Source organism: Megalobrama amblycephala, linkage group LG5 (assembly GCF_018812025.1).
Source record: "Megalobrama amblycephala isolate DHTTF-2021 linkage group LG5, ASM1881202v1, whole genome shotgun sequence".
Taxonomy (NCBI): domain Eukaryota; kingdom Metazoa; phylum Chordata; class Actinopteri; order Cypriniformes; family Xenocyprididae; genus Megalobrama; species Megalobrama amblycephala.
In genome coordinates this window covers 1,866,609-1,890,486 of record NC_063048.1, presented here as the reverse complement: position 1 = coordinate 1,890,486, position 23,878 = coordinate 1,866,609, and the positions used below count along the sequence as shown (strand labels likewise).

General features: G+C 36.4%; 1 protein-coding gene across 4 annotated transcripts in view; it reads right to left on the bottom strand.

Annotated features, from left to right (window-relative positions):
- The window catches only part of fermt2 (FERM domain containing kindlin 2), a 70,217-nt gene that overhangs the window by 11,389 nt on the left and 34,950 nt on the right, over positions 1-23,878 (bottom strand). For 2 of the 4 annotated variants that reach the window (XM_048190360.1, XM_048190361.1), the window contains exons 4-13: positions 23,310-23,438; positions 18,177-18,209; positions 10,496-10,721; positions 10,310-10,412; positions 7,936-8,043; positions 6,040-6,174; positions 3,677-3,726; positions 3,070-3,194; positions 2,178-2,284; positions 535-753 (exon numbers count right to left, since the gene is read on the bottom strand). In XM_048190360.1, the coding sequence (XP_048046317.1) occupies positions 535-753; positions 2,178-2,284; positions 3,070-3,194; positions 3,677-3,726; positions 6,040-6,174; positions 7,936-8,043; positions 10,310-10,412; positions 10,496-10,721; positions 18,177-18,209; positions 23,310-23,438 (1,235 nt within the window). The remainder of the gene's footprint in view (positions 1-534; positions 754-2,177; positions 2,285-3,069; positions 3,195-3,676; positions 3,727-6,039; positions 6,175-7,935; positions 8,044-10,309; positions 10,413-10,495; positions 10,722-18,176; positions 18,210-23,309; positions 23,439-23,878) is intronic. The other 2 variants (XM_048190362.1, XM_048190363.1) reach the window with 1 other exon arrangement.

The following is a 23,878-nucleotide window of genomic DNA, read 5'->3' as shown; positions in this document are numbered from 1 at the left end:
ACTGTAAGACGACACCAGCGGCACACAGGAGCCGTCTGTCGACTCCCACACACGCTCACTCCCTACATACTTTCACTTTTCTCTTGTTTTTGAATCAAGTATTACAAAAAAGACATTCTTTTGAAAAATTTCACCAGATGCCCTGCAATGCAAAATTGTCTTGAGCGCATTTGTTTAGAAAAAGTAACACTTTAGTTTAGTGTCCAATTCTCACTAGTTGTTCATTATCATGCATATTACTATGATATTGGCTGTTTATTAGTACTTATAAAGCACATATTAATGCCTTATTCTGCATGACCTTATTCTACATCCTCTTAATCCTACCCAACTACCTAAACTTAACCTTACTAGTAGTAATTAGGAGTTTATTAAGGCAAAAGTCATAGTTAATAGTTAGCTAATAGTGAGAATTGGACCCTAATCTTAAGTGTGACCTAAAAAAATAATTATTTACCCTAAACATTTACCAAGTAGGGCTCAGTGCCACATGTAATCTTTGATATACTGCTGTTTATGACCATGCATTGTTACCTGCTTGTTCTTGTATTTCTTCAGGTATCGTGGTGACACCAGACACTCGGGGTTGATGTCGGTGGTGATGGGCTCTATGATCTGAGGATCAGGGTTCATGTGCTGCATCTTCAGGAAGGACAGAATGTTCTGGACCTCCAAGTTGTAGGAACTGTCTGCCATCGTCTTCCCCTTGGAGGCCAAACGACAAGCTGCCATCCACTGAGCGTACTGCTTCTCCTGAAGGACAGGGATCAGACGACAGAGTGGCAGTGTTACTTTACTATCACTGAGGATGCTATTATAGTACTTTTAATATTTTTAATTATTTATTTTTAATTAAATTAATACTGCATTAAATTAGACTAAATGAAAATGAGAAATGTTACTAAAAGTTGGAATACACTACATGACTTCAAATCTGAACTGATTTTAAAACTCATACACTTGCAGACTTGCAAACCGGTCATCATACACTAAACGACTGAGGATTATAAACTACCAGACTTTCAAATCACTCCTCGTTCTAGGAGACGCATGACAGATGAAACAAACATGGATGTACAGGAGATGAGCGCAGTAGTTGTTGTAGCGACTCTGAGTTGCACAAGAAAAAAATGAGTCTTGGGATGGCAGACGCGGTCAGTGTATGGTTATTTATCTGTGCAGATGAGTCAAACATCAAAGCTAATTTGTTATGACTGTTTGTTAATTTACTTTTGTATTTTATTGCAACTAGGGTTGCAAAGGGGCGGAAAGTTTCCGGTAAATTTCCAGAAACTTTCCACAGGAACTTAACCTGGGGAATTTTGGAAATATTCCAATTTGGAAACTTAACAGGAATTTATGAGAATTAATTGGAAATTTTGGGAAATTTATAATATTTATTTAAAATGTATCATATAAAAACAAATATAAACATTTTGTTTGATCATAACATGAAATAATGTGACTGAGGAATGAATGTGCAGGTTAAAAATTCAACTAAAATTGCATTAAATATGGTTGTTTTGACCAACATTATGCTGCAAGATGTTTTTTCAACTACATTTAAGTACCCTGTTATAGGCTAACTGGCAATTTTGCAAATTCCCTGTTTATTCCCATTAATTCCCATGGAAAGTTTCCAGCTTTGAAAACTAATTGCAACACTGATGGATGAAGGACAGCTGTGGTTTCAGTAGTGACGTGTTGTACACTACCATATGTCTTCTCATATGATTTCCTCCAACTGCGCCACAGTCTGAAGCTAAAACGACTGGGTTCTGTGACCATCATACACTGGGCAATTTTCTGAAATCTGTCAGCTCTGACTGACCATAAATCTGTAGACTGAAACAGACCTTCAGCAACTATTGTCAACTCATCCCGACTGCAAATCTGAGCAAAAGCCATGTAGTGTATTCCAGCCTTCCAGTTTTTTAAAATGTTATGTTATTTCAGTCAAAGTTTATTATATTTCAAGTAATGCTTTATGGCTTTAGATTTATTTAAATATAATAACCCTGCTGAGTGTGCTGGGGTCGGGTCACGTTTTGTATAATTACTTGAAGTAACAAGTAAAGCAACGTGTCACTTTTTCTTTTTAAAGACACCTGAAGATGTGAGGTGATTTATTATACAATAATAATAATGTGTGGATAAACAATAGAAATCTTACTCACAGTATCACACCGCAGCCAGATCTCATTCATACCATCTGCTACAGGAATTAGCAACTTGATGTTGAATTTCTGACCGGAGATGTTCACATCTGGTGTGACTTCACAGCCTACAGAGAAACAGCAGATGAGAAACAGTGTGGTAAACACTAGGGTGGGGGGAAAATCAATTCACATATAAATTGCGATTCGATCTTGTATGTCCTAAACGGACAGAAACGGTTAGGAGAAAACGAGATGTGTAACAGTATATTAGATATGTGCATTTCTTAAAGGGACAGCAGCCTCATAAACTGTAGCCATCTGTTTTAGTAATGTTAATAAAGAAAAAAAATCACTCACTGTTTTTGACTAAATAATTTCTGTATAATTAATATGAATAATTTTTTATTTAATTAAAATTTTTTCATTTGATTATTCAATTTCTGTAGTATTTCTTACATGTTACTAAATCTAGGCTACTGTACCTGAAAAAAATATTATTTTAATTGTATTTGTCCTATTGTTTGTTATTTGCTTCTTTGTTCTTATTTTTAATATCAAAAATAAAATAAAATTGCCTGCCTTGCTTGATTACAGAAGACTGCCAGGCATGTGTGCAATGATCGCAGTCAGCATTTGTTTTATAATATTGGGTTGAATAAAATGAGAAGAAAAAACAAATAAATTTCAAGGTTCACATTTAATTCAGTGGGATTATTTTCGACCTGTTAAACTGTCTACCCCAGTCAAACAGGAAAAGTAACACAAATCAAATCTATGCACATATCGAATCGAAATTTGATTCAAACTGGAGAATCGATTTTTTAATCATATCGTGACCGCACCAAAAGATTCACACCCCGAGTAAACACACTTTCCACCAGCGCATCATGTGTCTGCAGCGAACGCTCACCTCTCAGGTTCATCTGGTGCGCCGGCATGCCGTGGGCCTCCTCGCGGCTCTTGTAGCAGGAGATTGTGATGTCTTTGAACGTGCACCAGTACTGCTTGTATCCTTTCAGAGTGAGTTTCTTTGGTCTGAGGTATAAGCGAAAGGGGAATGACTCTGATGAGAGATTATTCTCTTCTGTTGAAAGTAAAGATCAGCTCTTCCACACACTCTCTTTCAATGTTATCCAGGCCAATACAGCGAAATAAATGAAAACATGTTCTTCAACACAATACAAGAACATTATAAAAATCTGCAGTGTAATTTCTTTGCCACTAGCATTTTAACCACTTCCCTTTGCCTGCCATTGTTTGGACAAACAGATCTGGTCGACTCACAGCATTGTTTGAGCCAATATTATGTCACATCGGACCCATTTGGACCACTCATAATCACACTGTAATTCATTTTGTTGCTAATAGTGTTGTGGAAATTACAGAATTTACACTTTAAACAGACTAATACATAGTCTATATGCTACATATAGCAATAGGCCTTTTATAATCTACAATAATAAAGGCATTTGAGACCAAAATCAATAAATCTCAACATTTCTCCAACTTCAACTCACTTGAAGACTTTTACATTGTCGGCCAGTTCAGGAATGGATGTGATGTCACCCTGAGAACACAAAGTGCATTAATAAAGTTATAAATAAAGTTGTTGGAGTAACAATGTCAAAACCTTACAGATGTCTTTTATTCACAAACCACAGAACAGCTGCATGTTGCTTAAGATAAAAATAACCTGAATACACATTTTAATTTTATTTATTTATTTTGCTGGAATGTCTGTTATGATTAAACTCCAATTTCATCTGCAATACAGTGCTATCCCATCACTGCATTCAAACACAGAGGACACGACTCGTTTAATATGACCAAACCAGTTATTACTGAATAATCGGCTTTATATTCCTTTATTTGAACTGATCTACCATTTGGAGATTATCCCTCTGGAGTCTGAGGCTGATTTGGGGCCTGGAGAAGTTTTGACATGCCCTGACATTTGTGCTTTTTTCAGTTGTTCATAAACATATTAATGACACAAGTGTCATTACACTGTATTCAGCACAAACTAGGCTACCATAATATGTGAGGAACATGTGTGTACATGTTTGTGTTTTTGAAGGAATAACGTTTATGCGTGGTTACTGAAAAAACAAAAAACTTAAGTCACTGATATAAGGCCAATAAAAGTATATTAAATCTGTGTTCACAAGACTTTTGGGTATTGAAGGTTGTAGACTAGAGTTTTTGCTTCAAAATTATGTAAAAATTATGCTGACTACTCTTTCATTTATAACAATATACTGATTTAGTTTTTGTAAGACACTTTTTGCCAAGAAACACGGTATGCGAGGAGGCGTGAATCTCCATGAATAATGGCTCATTCTCACCTGTGAAGACAAAAGAATTGAATAGTAATGACCTGAAAAGACTTGCATATTAATGAGGCATTTCAGTCAGGTAGGCTGTGAAAAAAAACTTCTGTGATGTCTCAAGCTCATCATGGTATATGAAACATACAGAAAAATTTTATTACAATATAAAATAATGGTTTATATTATACTTTAAATATAATGTATTTCTGTGATGCAAAGAGTCTGAATATAGGCTTTTAGTTTAAAAGCATGCACATTTGGAGAAATATAGGATTCTCATATGTTTATGTCAATTTTCTATACAGAGGAGTTATTTTTTATTTAATATTCATTGTTATCTCTATGAGCGCTGGTGTTTGCAATTCATACTGCAGCCGGAGGGCGCTCTGTGCATTTTAGTCCACAAATTCACCTAAGAAGAAGACGATATTCCATGAATGGTGTTTACCAATTCATACTACAGCCGGAGGGCGCTAAAGAAACAAAAACTCACTTAAAACTTATCAATAGAAGAAAACAAACAGGAATTTACTGAATGTCTTCCAGAGATCGCTAACCATGGCCTTTTCATCCAGATAAACAATTTTCAAGGCAATAAATACACGATTGAGATGATGAATGCATGTGTTGTCTCTGAATTTGCCTGTGAATAGCGCTGGCTCCGTGGGTGTGGCCGCATTAGTGGGTAATGAGCTGAATCACGGACTTCTGACATGGCTCTCTTTTCATTCAGATTACATAAACACAGAATGTTTGTTTTCGATTTGACTTGCACGATTTAAAACCTGACATTTCAACGTTTTGTTAGACATAAGTATGAATTTTTTTTGATTAGTATTCACTAAGTTACACTTCATTTTCTGAGAACTATCAGATTGGACTTCGTTCAGAGGGAGATGAGAGATCACGCATCATGTTAGTTTTCTTTTATTTTACAAAAAGCACAACATTTTGTTTTTACTCTGAGTGTATACAAATAAAAGGAGATATTCTATAGTTTCAATTGATGTATTACTTATGTTTCTATGACAAAAAAATGACAGAGTATTTTAAGTCTGTTTTGCTGCAATGTGAAAAAAAACCTGCAAAACGCGCCGGCGCGTTTTTTAGACCTCAGAGTGTTATATTGGAAAGTAAAGCAAGAGCATGGAAGCAGTGCAAAACGTAGTTTCATTTGTGCAGTCTTTACTCATAATTAATGCTTCATGTTGCATAAGCTTGTCTAATTCTAGTGCTCTTTAATGTGATATGTTGTTTGCATTATATTCTTGCATTTCTTTAACAAAGGTGGTCAGACCTTTGGTGGTCAGATGTGAAGTACTGCACATACACTTTTAGATGATAAACATGCGTCAGAATGACATGATACCACTTTCATCATTCCTGATTGATGAGACTGTTGTGTTGTGATGATAATCCGTCAATAAATCATGCCGCTCCCGTGCTATGGCCAATGCACTGATAAAGTCTACAGCAGAAGTTATTTTCAAAGCAGAAGTGTGATAAAGGCCTGTGTGTGGCTGCCATAGTTGGGTGGAGTGTTTCAGTACCAGCGTGTTGGACGTCTTTCCTCCCTCCAGGGTGATCTCCAGGTCTGAGAGAGCTGCATCGACCTCATCCACCTCCTTCTCACTGTTGTTCATGTGATTCTCTGAAGACATGATGGACAGCTTGTTGATGTGGTACTGCAAATAAAAACACAAATCAAAATGATACATTTTTCCCACTTAAAACTGAATTTTTCAATGCAAATTGTAAAACATTTATATTTATAACTTTATCATTTTCATTAATTGCGTTTAAATTGTATTCATAATGTCCTCAATTTCAGGGCTGCAAACACTGCAAAACTTATTTATTACAAAATAAATGGAAAACTAAAGGGCGAATACAATATTTACTTTGACCTCCCGAGATGGAGCATTTTTTAGCCCTGCTCTATTTTGCATCCAACACTGTTACTGGATGATTTTCCAAATAAATATAAGTGAATTTGTCACTAAAATGTTCATGTCCAAATATTTTTTAGGTTTTAAAATGTGATGCATTTGTGAAATGTAATATTTATTTCATATTTGTTTTTAAATTGTATTCACACAAGCAGCAAAAATTGCAAAAGTCTTTCAAAATAAATGGAAAATAAAACTGCTAATACAATATTTACTTCAACCCAAGGGTTACGTTTTTATTTTAGTTTTATTAATATTTTGAGTTAGCCTTTTTATATATATTTTTAGTTTTTTTTTCATGTTCATTTTTTAATTTTTAGTCACTTTATTATGTGCTTTTGTCATTATATTAGTTTTTTTTTTTTTTTTTTTTAAATACTTAGGTTTTAATCTATTTTTATTTCAGTTTTAGTTTTTATTTATTTCCAGTTAATAATTTCAGTTTAATGCCAATGCATCATTTCTCATTTTAGTTTAATTTTATAACTATTAAATAAAGCGAACTAACATATTATAACTAACATTTATATTTTATTTTAGCTTCATTTCAATTAACAGAAATGTTTTTATTAGTTTTAGTTAATGATAATTATCCTGCTTAGTCCTCCTGAGATGAACAAACAACATTTCTTGAAGGTGAATCAACTCCACTTTATTTCCTGTATGAGATAAAGCCCGTGACTTCATTCTTACAATTAAAATTAGCAGTCAAACGATCCCCATGGTACTACAGTGAACAGCTGGACCACAGAAGCACTGATACGTGCAAACGTATACCGATGACAGATCCAGTTTCAAAATGGAGGCCGGAAGGCATTTTCATGTCATTTCTCTGCTCGGATGAGAGTGGTTAGTAAGTCAATGGCATACCGATTTCTCTCAACAGTTAACAGACTCGCTGTAATGTTAGCTAAACTTAGACCTGCTGATGTCTGATGTTGACGAGCTCTTCTACCCAGAGACACGGATCAGAGGCAAAGCCAATCTCATATCCACTGACACAACGTGGCGCGGACTGATGGGGAGGGACAGACCTGACTAATTTAAACTCTCAGTACGTAAACAGAGACAGTCGACACCACCGATACATCTCCTGCTGGAGAAACCAACACCTCCTTAGTACATCAGGCTGCTGGAGACTCTGGGTGGTCTTCCGCGTCCCACCTCCCCGTAACAGACGCCCACTCTATATTTACATGATGTGAAGACAGTGAGGCGTCCTGAGGTGTTGTCACTCAACATTTATGAGGGTCTGAAATAGCAGGGTCATCGTTGGCCAAAGGGCCAGTGAAAACAAACGCAGCACTGTACAAATGTGGCAGCAGAACGTTTGCACACTGCAGATGCTACGCAGTCAGGCACAGAGCCCATCCAATTCATTAACGGCACGAGAGGACCTGAGTGAAGACTGCAGACTGTCAAACGCTGGGCTTACACAGCAATCCTAACAGACGCCGCGTTCACATAAATTCTGCCATGGCTCTGACGTGCACGTACCTGCAGGGCGGCGAACATCATCATCTCCTCCTCGGTGCATTCGATTTCCTCCAGTAAGATGGCCCACTTGGCCTGTTCGTACAGCTGGTTCACCCTGATGGCATCATACTGCAGGGGTCAGGAGAACGTTAAAAACACCTTATCACATGCTCTATTCAGGAAACACAACATACATGTGAATAAAAGTTTACTAAATTAAATGTGTTCATCATGTAAAGTGATCATGTCTCTTCTGAAGACTAGGATTAGTTCATATTTCATATCTCTTTATGAACGTTTTGGGTAAATAGACTAATTGAAATCTCTCAGATTTAATTAAAAGTATCTTCAATCATGTTATGAAAACGAATGAGAGTTTTAAGGGTTTGGAACGACATGAGGATGAGTAATTAATGACATTTTTGGGCGAACTAACCATTTAAGTATGATCTCATAGTAAAGTAACAGCTCTGGGTGGGTACCAAAACCCAGTGCCAATATGGTACCAGTACCTATATGACTGGTCCGAATCAGAACACAGATTTCGATGCCACTTAAATGCATGGGCTAACAACGGAAATTCAGTGCATGACGTGATCAACTGTTAACGTCAAACGTGCTTTCGTGACGGACAACGCTATCAGCACTTGTCAACTATTCGGTGTTTTCAACCACATAATGTTTATTTTAGGTTTCAGACACTTAAATACACATAAGTACTAGCAAAAAAATATTTATAGTTGGTTAAATACACACTGATGTCTATGGAAGCTGCATTAATAATCCTCTCAATTATAATTCATCTATGTGTTTTATTCATATCAGATGAACAATTGTACTGGTAGCTATAGTTAACTCTTCTATTCTCCCAGTTCACCAGTCACTCACTATCAGAGGAGGAATTCATGTGATGTAAATCCGACAGATGCAATTCTCTGAATTGCAGTGCAAACTAACATAGATCAGCTAACATGATCATTATAAAGATTTTTAAATGACAAAACACATTCACATTACATGTATTTGAGAATTAGAATATCAGGAGGTTGATGACAGTTAACAATTTTGTGAATATTTTGAATAAAAAAGGAAAAACTGAAAAGCGATGCATCTGTCATACAGCGTTATTGCGGCTGCGGTTTGTATCACGTGACAAGCATGACGTGTCACCATGGAAATAATAAGGTTTATGCTTTATTTTAGTTTTATTAATATTTTGAATTAGCCTTTATATATATATATATATATATATAGATATATATAGAGTTTACATGTTCATTTTTTAATTTTTAGTCATTTTATTATGTGCTTTGTCATTTTATTAGTTTTTTTTTTTTTTTTTTTTAAATACTACCAAGTGTCACGTGACAAGCATGACGTGTCACCATGGAAATAATAGGGTGATGCTTTATTTTAGTTTTATTAATATTTTGATTAGCCTTTATATATATATATATATATATATATATATATATATATTTTTTTTTTTTTTTTTTTTTTAGTTTTCATGTTCATTTTTTAATTTTTAGTCACTTTATTATGTGCTTTTGTCATTTTATTAGTTTTTTTTTTTTTTTTTTTTTTTTAAATACTACCAAGTGTCACGTGACAAGCATGGACGTGTCACCATGGAAATAATAGGGTGATGCTTTATAAAATTAATGGTCACCTTGTGTAGGACATGCAATAAGTCAGAAGAGGTGTCGCATTTTGCCAGAGAAGGAAAATATGGTCATATTTCTGCAAAAGAATTGCTAAAATTTGAAGCTGGTTTGTAGCATACCAAGAATACAGACTACTGTAACTGTTATTTGGTGTTAAATGATTGTAGTTGGGTTAGGTGTCTTAGGTTTTATTGTAAATTTGTAATGCAAACTTGTTTTGTTTTTACTTTTATTTCTATATTTATGTATAGCCTACTTTAAACTTTTAATATATTGTTCAATTTAAATATTTTTTTCAATAAAAAAGCTTGTTCTTTAATGTCACCCACTGTTATTTTGTTGACTCTTTTTTTTTTTTTTAAAGTATCGTTTAGGCATTTTAACATTTTAAAATTTTAGATTTGGCACTGGTATCCCGAACGATACCCAACCCAAGTAACAGCACACCTCTGATTTGATGAATCATTCATGTCTGGAGCACAGATGTGGAGCACAAGCCAAAGTTTAATGCATAGTGTTAGAGGTTTATAGTAATAATGATGCATGAATAAACATGACTAATGAAAAGCTTTTACTTTAAAGGCTTCCCACAAACATCTTTATAGTGGTTCTATAATAGGCGATTAGACAGTCAGTGTCATGTTACTGGCATTACACTGCAATGAGCACGATAACAATGTTGAGTTTTCAAACATGCACTGTGTGTGTGCTAAAGCGCAGAACACACTGACCTTTGGGTTGAGGTCAAAGAAGCTGTGATACTTGAACCGGAGCAGAAGAACCTCGTTCTCCTTCACATCCTGCTCCATCAGTGATCTGGAGGAGTCCAGCCACCTTCACAAAGACATTCAGAGGAACACACATGAAACCCTTCCTCCATCACAGAGTCTTCACAGATATGACCTGTCCCAACTTACCCCTGGTTGATCTTGGCCTTGTCCAGGAGGGACTGTGGTTTGTACATCTTGACCACAATGTCTGGTGAGGTGATGGGCTGGCTGACGGCGAGGATGCCGGGATTGCCTTCGGACAGCGGACTGTCTCCAAACCATGCTGAGGTGGGGGACAGAGGGCTGCCGTCCCGAGAGTCATAGGTAGGCGTCATGGTCTTGCTGTAAAGTCCAGGACTAGAATAGATGCTCCCTGAAATTAAACACGACCATCAGTAAACGCCTAAAACGGGCGGCACCCCATTCTCATGAAAAGCCAGATGGAGGGCTGGGCGGAATGACATATATATATTACACAACAAATGAATGTGTGTCAACCAGTAGAGAGCGATTTAGTTTTGTAAACATGGTGCAAATGCAGGTAGTTTGTGCTCTTCAAGCAAAGTTGCAACTTGACCGGGGAAATTTCCAGGGTGACAGAGGAAGTCATCATAGTTGTGTGTAAACTTTAGTAATGAATGGAAACTACGAACAGCTTCGCATTAACTTCAATAGCAAACAAAAAATCCACAATAGTTTTTTATGACTTATTGAGAGATTGATGACTTTGGTCAGAAGAGAGAAAGATATAAATTTAGTCGTCACTCCCTCAGACATTGTATTAGAAACACTCTCACAGCGTTAAGTCGTTTTCTGTAATTTAATGTCAAAGTAATATAACACAAAATTCCTTGTTACAAATGTACTTTATTGAAAAAAAAAAAAAAAGAAAAAAAAGAAAAAAGCTACACTGTAAACCCTAACGCTCAAAATAATTAACTGGTTTGAGTAGGACAAACTTAAATTAAATTAGTTCAGTTAAATTAAAGGTGCCCTAGAATCAGTTTTCACAAGATGTAATATAAGTCTAAGGTGTCCCCTGAATTGTGTCTGTGAAGTTTCAGCTCAAAATACCCCATAGATTTTTTTTTTTATTCATTTGTTTAACTGCCTATTTTGGGGCATCATTAACTATGCACCGATTCAGGCTGCGTCCCCTTTAAATCGCGCGCTCCCCGCCCCCCGAGCTCTCAACTATAATACAGTGCATAAACAAAGTTCACACAGCTAATATAACCCTCAAAATGGATCTTTACAAGATGTTCGTCATGCATACTGCATGCATCGGATTATGTAAGTAAGGTATTTATTTGGATGTTTACATTTGATTCTGAATGAGTTTGCGGCTATGCTCCATGGCTAACGGGCTAAAGCTAACATTACACACTGATGGAGAGATTTATAAAGAATGAAGTTGTGTTTATGAATTATACAGACTGCAAGTGTTTAAAAATGAAAATAGCGACGGCTCTTGTCTCCGTGAATACAGTAATGACGATGGTAAATTTAACCACATTTAACAGTACATTAGCAACATGCTAACGAAACATTTAGAAAGACAATTTACAAATATCACTAAAAATATCATGATATCATGGATCATGTCAGTTATTATTGCTCCATCTGCCATTTTTCACTATTGTTCTTGCTTGCTTACCTAGTCTGATGATTCGGCTGTGCACAGATCCAGACGTTAATACTGGCCTGCTCTTGTCTAATGCCTTGAACATGGGCTGGCATATGCAAATATTGGGGGCGTACATATTAATGATCCCGACTGTTACGTAACAGTCTGTGTTATGTTGAGATTCGCCTGTTTTCCGGAGGTCTTTTAACACAAATGAGATTTATATAAGAAGGAGGAAACAATGGAGTTTGAGACTCACTGTATGTCATTTCCATGTACTGAACTCTTGTTATTCAACTATGCCGAGGATAAATTCAATTTTCGATTCTAGGGCACCTTTAACTGTTATGAGTATTTAGCACTTTCTTTTTCTTTCAAGTTCACAGAACTGATATGTTTTAAGTAAAATAAACTGTTTTATTGTTTTGAGTTGTATGAACTCATTTCTTTTATTTTAGACAAACTTAAGTTTAACTGAAGCTGGGCTGGGATTTCTATTCCCCAGCAAGCTTTACCCATGGCACTCAAAAGACAGAACAAATGTTAAAATTAAGTGTTATATAATACTATTAATACTATAATACTATTTCTACACTGATGTCATTTGTTATAAATATTATTATTTTTGGCTTGCCTAACTTCTTGTTTCTTATTTATCATTATTTTCTAAATAAGGAGATAAAGAATGGCATATTATAATATTAAATTAGATTAAATGGTCATTTAATAATGGTCATTATAAAACAAAACATTTGAATTGTTTTTTTGTTTGTTTGTTTTGTTTAGTTTTTTTGCAAAAACAACTATTGTTACCACAATAATTAAGACTAAGATTTTGTCATACCGCCCACTCCTAGCCAGATACATGTAACCAAATCCAATGACTGAAAATCAACTCAACACATGAAACTGTTCTTCACACAATCATTCACATGACTGCACATTTCTGATCAAGGCAGCATGCAGAACACACTAAAACACAGAATTCAGCTTTGCGAGTGCACAAACGGCAGCCAGCACAACCAGCAGCATGACTGACATCTCCATGAACCCAGTGAATCATTCAGCTGGGTCTCAGTGCACCATTACAGCTGTTATTATCATCATTCGCATTCAGGACATTAGTGCAGCATCATTCTTTAAACACAGTTCTGGCCTCCAGTCAATGCCTACAGTATCCCCCCATCCGCATAAAGACCTCAAATTGCACAGGTCCAGTTGGTTATTAAATGGAGACTTCTGTGATACTGTGTATAAGCACCCATAGAGACCAACTATAACCTTAATTTATATGGATAGAGCTGGAAAGATGGACACTTAATCAATAAGATTAATAAAACAAAGCTTTAAAGAGTGTAAGTGTCTTTAAAGAGTGTATATGCTTACTACACTCAAAAATGTTTTTTTTTTTTTTTTTTGATGCTGTTCACTTTATTTAAACAACTTATTTTGATTCAACACCATTGTATTAGGTTTCTGGTTTAAATTTAATTGCTTCATGTTAAATTGACTTGAAACAATTATTTTTTGACTTAATGTTTTTATATTAAAATAACATGTTTCAATCAAGTAAACTCAACCAGGACTCAATCAAACAGGATTTTCACTTCCCATCATGCTTTGCAATTAGGCAAATCTGGGAGAGTAAATGTTGAAATAAAGTGTTATTTTAAGCAGTTTTTTGCAAGATGAGAAAATGGAGAGACTTTTTAATGTTTAATGTTCTATAATGTTGGTATTTAAACATTTGTAAAGATTTTGTAAAAGTTGTGAAAATTGTTCTTGAACACTTTCACTAAATAAACGAATCAATTAAACTGGATTACTTGTTTTAATTTCTGTTTGATATTAATTTTAGGATAATTAAACTTAATGGTTTTGGACAAAATTAAGAATGTTAACCTGATTCAACTAAATGGCATTGAGTTAACCTTATGTAATAAATTTAAGTTAACTGAAATAAATAATGTTAATTAAATGCAACATAACCAAGTTATGTGGAACCTGTTGACATAAAATAAGAAAATCCAACGAATCATTTTTTTTGAGTGTGTGCAGCAACCTTATATAATAGCACAAGGAATAGGCCGTGGTATATTGTGAATATAATCACAGCTGAAGGAGTTGCACTGTGTAGCTTATTGTTTATCTGTGAGATTTGTCAGTTTATGTATAATCAAAGTTCCTGAGCATTAAAAATAGGCAAGAAAAGGTTTGTAAACACTACAAAATACTAGGAAGTTAAAAGCATGAGCATATCAGAAAGCCTTTTACTGTAGTAATCAATTAACACATTTAATAACTTAAAATAACAATCAATTGATATGCTTCATAGACTGCTAATTTATTTCTAGATAGGACTTTTTGTGAAGCAGAACTATCATCTAAGCCTTTAAAAGAGAAAATGAATGCATTACATTTTAAAAAGAGAAATGTGAAAATGAAATGTGAATTCAGCAAATTCAAAATTTAAGATTTTAAAAACATATATGAATAATTTTAAACTGGCAGCCCACACAGAACACCTGTCCTTAGACATTATCTCTAAAATCAGGTTGTGTAAGCAATAATGCAATGCAAAAATAAACTAGCTGTGCAAAGATGCAATTTTATGGGAAGACACCGTCATTCCTCAACTTTTTAAACTTGTTTACTCTCATAAATCAGACAAATCACAGTTACACAACACATTCTTCTCTAACTGCTCAAGTGACGGATCACAGAGTGAGTGAGACTGAAGCGTTCAAGCAAAACCACTTATGTGGCAGTGGGGGGCCACAGTCATGTAGAGGGACAGGAAGTGCTTGTGGGGTGGCAGAGGTCATGAGAAAAGAGACAGGGCTGGAGGGAGGGCTCACAGCCTTTCTCAGAAACTGGGAGGAAGGTCACTGGAGGGGTTTCCACTCCCATCAGGGGACTGAGGAAGCCTGACCATCAGCAGCGTTAGGATGTTTACTCGCCTCTGTTTAGGAATGCTCAAATAACTCCCAATCCACAAACAAACATCACACTGAAGCTTCAGCTCACAATCATGTCTGTAGGCACGTATAAAACAATTGAGTGTGAAGTGTTCACTCGTTCATATACCAAATGTCAAACTGTTTTGCTAATCAATTACATAGTTACAGTGTTTGCAAGGCAGCAGTGTCTTATGCAGTTTTTTTTTTTTTTTTAGTTCTTCATAATTTTCTGAATTCAGAAAGGCTGCAGATACACAAACCGGAAACAAAGCAGCATTTTGATACATCTACATTCCACTCGGCTCACGTTATTAGGGCTGGGTAAAAAAACATTGATTTCTTGATTTTAATCAATTCTCATTTTTATGAACCGATATTGATTCTTAAATCCCAAGAATCGATTAGTCTAGTCTGTTTTCAGTTGATGAATGAGCAGAATATGTAGCGCCTCCCATCCAATAAATCACAATAATTCTTTGTGCTTTATTACTTTTGATATGAAGCAAAGTCTCCGATTTCAAATGACGTCCATCTTATTTATGAGATTCAAAAAATAAATACCGTTTTGGCGCTGTTTAATGTGGCGTGACAGATCGCTTTAGCGCCTCAGTTAAAGAGAAGCATGTGATCATCCTCTCCTCCGCTTTAATACCAGTTACAGCGAAATAAACATGCATGAACATCTGAAGGTATGTTAAAATATACAGTACAACTTACTGAAATCCGTATCATGTCTCGTGTAATCGCTCAATCAGTGTTTCAACCTCGGAAAGACGTCAATAAAACAGCTTCAATGTCACGTGACGTCACATTTACCTCAGAAAAACATATTCAGTGACCATAAACTCATTAGTCAGCTAGAAAAGTGCTCTAGAAAGCAACATTCTGATAAATATAGCTATGCACCGTTACATATTCATTATTATTTTTTTAATGTTCTTCAATATTTAATGCATGTTTGAATAAATCAGTTATGACAGCCGCGATTTAAAAATTATATTTTAAATTAAATTTATATTTAAAAAAAACGAATTGGAGTAGAAATATGATTATGTACAGTATTAGTTGAGAGATTTCTTTTCTCTAGAAAATTTGCCATGTGCTGAAACTGAAATACTACATCCAAAATAATCAGCGGCCAATCAGCGGCTTAGTGTGTCCCGGGTTTAAGGGTCAGTCACACTGGCTTCCATTCATATTGTTAATGTGTAATTCATTGTTTCCAGGAGCTCATTGCTTCTACCTACAATTAAATTGCTAACAATGATTGTGAATTAATTGCCTAAATTATTACATTATTAGCTAAATGCATTCTCTAAATTGTAATGTTGACATTCTCTGTAAAGCTGCTTTGAAATGATATGTATTGTGAAAAGCGCTATACAAATAAATGCGAATTGAATTGAATTGAATTGAATTGAATTGAATTGAATACGCATGCCAATGTGCAAGCTCATGCAAATTTCATTGCATTCCAAAGTTCAAATTTGGGCATCTTCGCAAGATCGCCGTGACCTCTTGGCAGAATTTAAAAAATGCAAACTTTAAAGATTTGCAGAATTGCTGGAAATTAGATACATTTTGTATTAATTATATATGAAGAGCTCTTTTCCAAAACGCGATAAACGCCAAATTTAAAAAAATGAGTTCGTCATGCCATTTTGCTGTGTACTGAACCTATTCTCTGCTCCATCAATGCTCCACCAAATCGCTATATTTCCTTGTTTAAAATGTACTGCAAGCTGCAGTTTCTTTCCAAACCGCTATAAGCGCCGAACCTGTTTTTAGCCTAAATGCGATATGTCCTCTCGCCCAATTAGAATTCGGCGAGCGTTTGATGCAATCTAACATGGCGGTTCTTTGAAGCGAGGGAGTTTGTTTGTGCTCAGTCTTCAAAATGAGGCTTTAAACTCTATTAACACTTTTGATGGCCTGGATGAGCCAGTGAGACCTACACCTGGGGGCTGGAGTCCGGAGCGCCAACTTGGTGCGGCTCGAGATAGGGTCGCTTGAATATAAGGGTGTCTCGGCTCGCCTTCGTATGTGTGTGTGCAAGTGTGTGACATCGTATCAGGCGATCAACCTGTTCAGTAAACTGTTTAAAACATATAATCACCCAATCAATACGGAGATTCTAGATGTTTTTATATAAAAAGGCTAAAAAAGGATGGATTTGTAGCGTTTTGAAACAAACAAACAAAAAAAAAAATTGAATTTATAATCAATAAAATTGCTGTTTCATTTAACAATCATTGTTTAACATGTTCAGACTGAGCCAATAGACCATTTTAACAGGATAAATTGAATATTAACAAAATGTATAGGTCTAGGTAAAAAAAAAAAATGTAATTTTCATGAAAACTATTAAAATGGTGTTTTGGTAAAGAGCTCTTCATATGTTTTTTAAAAAGACGTCACAGGGTGTGACATCATATCATGACCGTATGCATTTCACATGCAAAGTCTAATGTGGCGGCGGCTTTAGGTGTCCAATCTGATTTGCATACTGATTGTTCTTTCTTGCATTTACCTGCATTCTGAACTTGTGACTGGTCCTTTATTTTACTATCAATCTCCCAGTGTATTTGGCTTTACAGCTTTTCTATCATTTGACTTTACTATTTTTTGCTGCCTTGCAAGCACTGGTATCTCCCTCCAAATGCTCCAATGAAACAAAGTCCTTGCAGCGTGTAGTAGGAATGCTCCTGATCAAACATGTTGAGTTCAAACACATGCTCTCCCTCCACTCTCCTCTCACATGAGGGTGTTTTCCTCAGTAAGGCTCCACAGGGAACAGCCATGTTCCAATGCAATAACTATTGTGTAAGCCTGTTTGTTTTTAATACCAATTATGACGAGCTCCTGATAAATGCTTGAATAATCAATATCAGTATTGGCTGATTAATCGACATTTGCTGAAAAATCCTGACCTGGGCATCCCTACTGTTTAGTGTAGCTCCTTGCCCTGACCTTTCATTCTTTTATCTCTAATTTCATATAGATTTTAGGACAAAGTGAGACCATTTAAACAAGCCAAACTGTGGACCGATAAGCGAATGTAAGGGAATGTACCTGTTTGGGCAAAGCTCATCTCATGACCCTCATCAGCTGAGATGTCACTGAAGCAGAGAGTCAGGTGACCAGAGCCAGGGATTTCTGCAGTGGTCATGTGACTGCTCCAGCTGTGGTGAGAGGAGGTGAAGGAAGCAATGCAGGAAGTCAGAAAAACAGTGAACCTTACCTTTCACCGGTCCAATGTATAGTATCTCAGAGGCTTGAGGAATGGGAGGAAATGTAGAAAAGAAAAAACAAAGAGAGAAAGAGGAGGAATGAAAGGATATATTAAAGAGATTAACAGCTTGGAGGAAAGGAAAGTGTTAACATGCAAAATGAGACAAGACATCAGACGTAACAACAGTTTCAAAAAGAAAAGAACTAAAATCTCAAAAAGGAAAGAAAGATGCTCACCAAGGCTGCATTTATTTGATCAAATGTGAAAATATTATTACAATTTAAAATAACTGTTCAAAACTGATCAAAGCTGAATTTTCAGCATCATACGATCCTTCAGAAATCATTCTAATATGATGATTTGATGCTTAATATTATTCTAAACTCACTGGTATATGGGACACCGATTTTTACCCTATTGTGTAAAAGTGACCAACAGTAGCACTGGAGAAAGTTCAGACACAGAACACAAACGAAGACCTCTACTTCCAGAGCAGATTGTGTCGGCTGAAGATCCGTAGAGGAAGGGAAAGGGACCAAAAATACTAGTGGGTGGAGCTCGTGTCCTGCTCATGCCGTTATCAAAGCAATTCTTATCACGGCAACTCTGAGAGGGAATCAAGCGGCGGGTCTTCGGCTCATTTCCTGCTATGGGCCAGAATGGCTCATGGCAGCTCCCGTTCCATTTTCTCCTTCCTAAAAGAGCCTTTGTGCAATAAAACCCAGAGTCTTTATAGCCCCTAAACATCGGGACTCCTACACTAATTTAATGAGGGTCGTCGTGAGGTTACATGGTAGTAATGAAGAAACAAGTGGAGAACAGATCCTAGACATAGTCAAGCTGCACAAGGGCTTTGAGTTTGCATGGGGGATGCATTGCGCTGGGACAATAGACCCTATTCATGAAGACCTAAGGAGATGGAGTCTGTCCTCTGTGCATCTTAAATGGATTTTAGCGCATCATGTGTGGGGTACTCAGCGATGTAGCTGACTGCTCTGTTTCAAAATGGCAGAGTGACCAAATATGTGCGGAATCTAAACCATTCACGCTCCGAAGTTAGAGCGAGAGCAGCAGGCCTGCAAATGATACGCTGCTCTCAACCCACACATTTCTCATTTCAGCACTATTTCAACATAACCACCCTTTTGTTTTCCTGCTCTTCAACCACACGCACCATTATGGAACTTCACGGGTTCCAAATCATCAAACCCTGTCAACGCTACAAACAAGCAACGCACTGTGACACGACGATCAGAGTTGCTTAAGTCAACCATCACTTTCTATTGCTCATGTCTTGGGTTTGCGATTCAAACTAACTTCAAATCCCAAGTACTTCAGCATGCAACCCCACCTGCAGCGTGTGTGGTACAGATATGAACGATGCCTCAAGTTGTGTGGCTTGTTGAAGAGAGGAGTGTTATTACTCTTATGCTAATGTCAAACTCTATAAAAATCATTTAGGTTGAGTTGCTTGGCCACTTATGACTGTTTTCAATCCTGTTTTAGGGAACCCATAACACTGCACATTTGCACATCTCTAGGATTTCTGCAATGCAGACAATGGGGACGGAATTAGTTGCGGAAATCTTTTTTTTTTTTTTTTTATCCATATAAATTTTTCAAAAACAGTGGTAACCAAATTAAGACATAAAACATTTCATTCTTAAACTATTAAATTGTCAGTTGTACAAACCCGATTCCAAAAAAGTTGGGACACTGTACATATTGTGAATAAAAACAGAATGCAATGATGTGAAAGTTTCATATTTCAATATTTTATTCAGAATACAACATAGATGACATATCAAATGTTTAAACTGAGAAAATGTATCATTTTAAGGGAAAAATAGGTTGATTTTAAATTTCATGGCATCAACACATCTCAAAAAAGTTGGGACAAGGCCATGTTTACCACTGTGTGGCATCCCCTCTTCTTTTTATAACAGTCTGCAAACGTCTGGGAGACTGAGGAGACAAGTTGCTCAAGTTTAGGAATAGGAATGTTGTCCCATTCTTGTCTAATACAGGCTTCTAGTTGCTCAACTGTCTTTGTCGCATCTTCCTCTTTATGATGTGCCAAATGTTTTCTATGGGTGAAAGATCTGGACTGCAGGCTGGCCATTTCAGTACCCGGATCCTTCTTCTACGGAGCCATGATGTTGTAATTGATGCAGTATGTGGTCTGGCATTGTCATGTTGGAAAATGCAAGGTCTTCCCTGAAAGAGACGACGTCTGGATGGGAGCATATGTTGTTCTAGAACTTGGATATACCTTTCAGCATTGATGGTGCCTTTCCAGATGTGTAAGCTGCCCATGCCACACGCACTCATGCAACCCCATACCATCAGAGATGCAGGCTTCTGAACTGAGCGCTGATAACAACTTGGGTTGTCCTTGTCCTCTTTAGTCCGGACGACATGGCGTCCCAGTTTTCCAAAAAGAACTTCAAATTTTGATTCGTCTGACCACAGAACAGTTTTCCACTTTGCCACAGTCCATTTTAAATGAGCCTTGGCCCAGAGAAAACGCCTGCGCTTCTGGATCATGTTTAGATATGGCTTCTTTTTTGACCTATAGAGTTTTAGCCGGCAACGGCGAATGGCACGGTGGATTGTGTTCACCGACAAGTGTTTTCTGGAAGTATTCCTGAGCCCATGTTGTGATTTCCATTACAGTAGCATTCCTGTATGTGATGCAGTGCCGTCTAAGGGCCCGAAGATCACGGGCATCCAGTATGGTTTTCCGGCCTTGACCCTTACGCACAGAGATTGTTCCAGATTCTCTGAATCTTTGGATGATATTATGCACTGTAGATGATGATAACTTCAAACTCTTTGCAATCTTTCTCTGAGAAACTCCTTTCTGATATTGCTCCACTATTTTTCGCCGCAGCATTGGGGGAATTGGTGATCCTCTGCCCATCTTGACTTCTGAGAGGCACTGCCACTCTGAGAGGCTCTTTTTATACCCAATCATGTTGTCAACTGACCCAATAAGTTGCAAATTGGTCCTCCAGCTGTTCCTTATATGTACATTTAACTTTTCCGGCCTCTTATTGCTACCTGTCCCAACTTTTTTGGAGTGTGTAGCTCTCATGAAATCCAAAATGAGTTAATATTTCAAAATGTCTCACTTTCAACATTTGATATGTTATCTAGATTCTATTGTGAATAAAATATAAGTTTATGAGATTTGTAAATTATTGCATTCCTTTTTTATTCACAATTTGTACAGTGTGCCAACTTTTTTGGAATCAGGTTTGTATTAATTCAATTGTGTTGACATACTTTTTGATTATAAAAATAACCATTAAAACAGAATCCAGAAAAATAAAGGAAAACACAAATGTTTGGAAAAATGAAACCGACTTTGCAGGCCAGAGTTTGCATAAGAAGGTACCTCACAAAAATGATTTCGGACAGACTTGGTGCGCCACTTCCATTGTTTTTCAATGCAAAAGCACTAGACAGATGTCTTTAACAGCTGCACTCGCGTCTTTTTCAGAATCCTGTGTTGGACTTATCACAATTACATTGAATTGATGTTTTGAATAGCTTTATACAATTGTTTGAAGCAACTGCATGTCATATTTTTATGTAAACATAATAAACGAGCTGAAAACTTTTTTTTTAAATTTATTATTCTTATTGCTTTTCTATAGCATTAAACCTCAAATGTCAACTATACATTGATTTGGTTTCTCCTTTAAATTAAAAAATAAATAAATAAACATATGCATGTAATAATAGAGGTCCATCCATCACTGTTTTCCTGTTTGTAGTGTTAGTTCGTGGAGTAAACATATAAGGCTGTGTGCACGGCTTTTTAAAAATGGCAGGCTTTCGCGTTTGCTCGTTCACTTGCATCACTGGTAGTTCTTTTTGTGCTGGGTTAGACCTTTTACACTCTGAAGTAGTCGTGATTCGCCTCTCACAACGTAACATGCTCTAAACCAGTCTTCATTTTGACAGCAAATTTTGATTTAGTTTTAGTCATAGTCTTATGACTAAAATGCCATTTAGTTTTAGTCATATTTTAGTCATTGGAAATTGTTTTAGTTTTAGTCGACTAAATATCATAAGATTTTAGTCGACTAAAATTTCATTTAGTTAAATTGTAATGCATTAAGCATTTCTCTAACAATACACAGATCCTATGCACTGATATATGTAGGCCTACATATTCCCCAAACTGTTTATGTTCACCTCCCCAAACTGTTTATGTTCACCCAACTGTTCTTTGCTCGCCAAAGCGGACGGTTTTTGACCGTTCAAGTGTAAAAAGACACGAAAGAGCAAAATTCAGTACTTTTCAGGGATTGACACACTTAACATTGAGGCACTATTATAGTTTTCGTTTCAAATTTTTATTAGATTTGATTTTTAGTTTTTCTGTTTTCATTGTAATTTTTTGTTAAAGGTTTCAGTAATTTTTTTTGTTTATGTCTTTTAGTTTTTGCTTTTAAAGTTAAAATAAAAGTTTAACTCAAGTTAAAATAAGTTCAACTTAAAAAACAAAAAACAAAAACAAAAAATGCATCTCTAGACCTTTTTTTTTTTTTTTGCATTCCACTAATAATAATGTGATAATTTAATTACTACAATACTAATTTCTCATTAAAAATGACAACAAAAGCATCAATGTGGAAGTGCAGCTTTCAGACACCAGTTTATTTTTTACCCCAAATATTAGAGAATCAAACACAAAAGAATTGTGGGGTATCAGAGGGAGGGAAGGATACAACTGTGCAGATCCGATGAAGGTATCTCAGATCATTAGATTCAACGTTGCCTTCACACCTCTGTATTTTGCCTGCGGAGGCAGCATTTTCACAGTCACTTAGTTCGTGGAGCTCTCTCTCAAAGATATGATGATCTGAATCAAGTGTGTTGAATAAGGTGTGAGACATACAATAATGTGCAGTGCGGCTGGACTTCAGGACTAGGATTGAAAACCAATGACTTATTATGTTCCATGATGTGGAGTATGTCGGCAGCTCACGAGGTTTTGGAACAAAACAAATATTTCCTAAAGTAAACCTCAGAGAGAGTCGTTATTTAGGTCTCCTCGTGTCTGACGTGACAGAGAGAGATCACTGCATTAACGACACATGGAGGACATGATGGTCATGTGAGACGTACCTGATCCAGGAGTGAGCAGCGGTCCTTCCAGCTCCAGTGCCTCCTCCTCCGCCTCCTCCAGCTTTTTCTTCTTCTTCTTGGGGTCGCGGGGTTTGCGCAGTAAGGAGAGCTCCTCGGGATGCCGGATGTCTGTAGAGGAAGCACTCACTGTAATTAAAAGTGTATTCATCAATGAAACTCACCCAAGAAGTCTCAGACTCTGAGGGACATTTCAACAGGACACACTTTGACACTGAAATTAAAATGAACTGCCTTTACAATTTCCGCTATTTGTTAGTTTTATCATTTATTCTTTCGTTGGATACTATCCATATTGAAATTAAATGAAAGTATATGGAAGACTGGTGCACATGAGGTGAAGTGTTATGCTGAGTACACACCACAAGATAATCGGGCTGGATTTTGGGCCGATTTCTCCCCTTCCGACAACCCTAGGTAATGTCCTGATTATCTTGATGGTTCTTTAGATTATCTTATGAGATTGTCCTGTGGTGTGAGGTGTGTTAAGAGTGACTGAATCTGCTCAGAAGAATGTCTGAGATCGCGAATCATAAATATTCAACATGTTG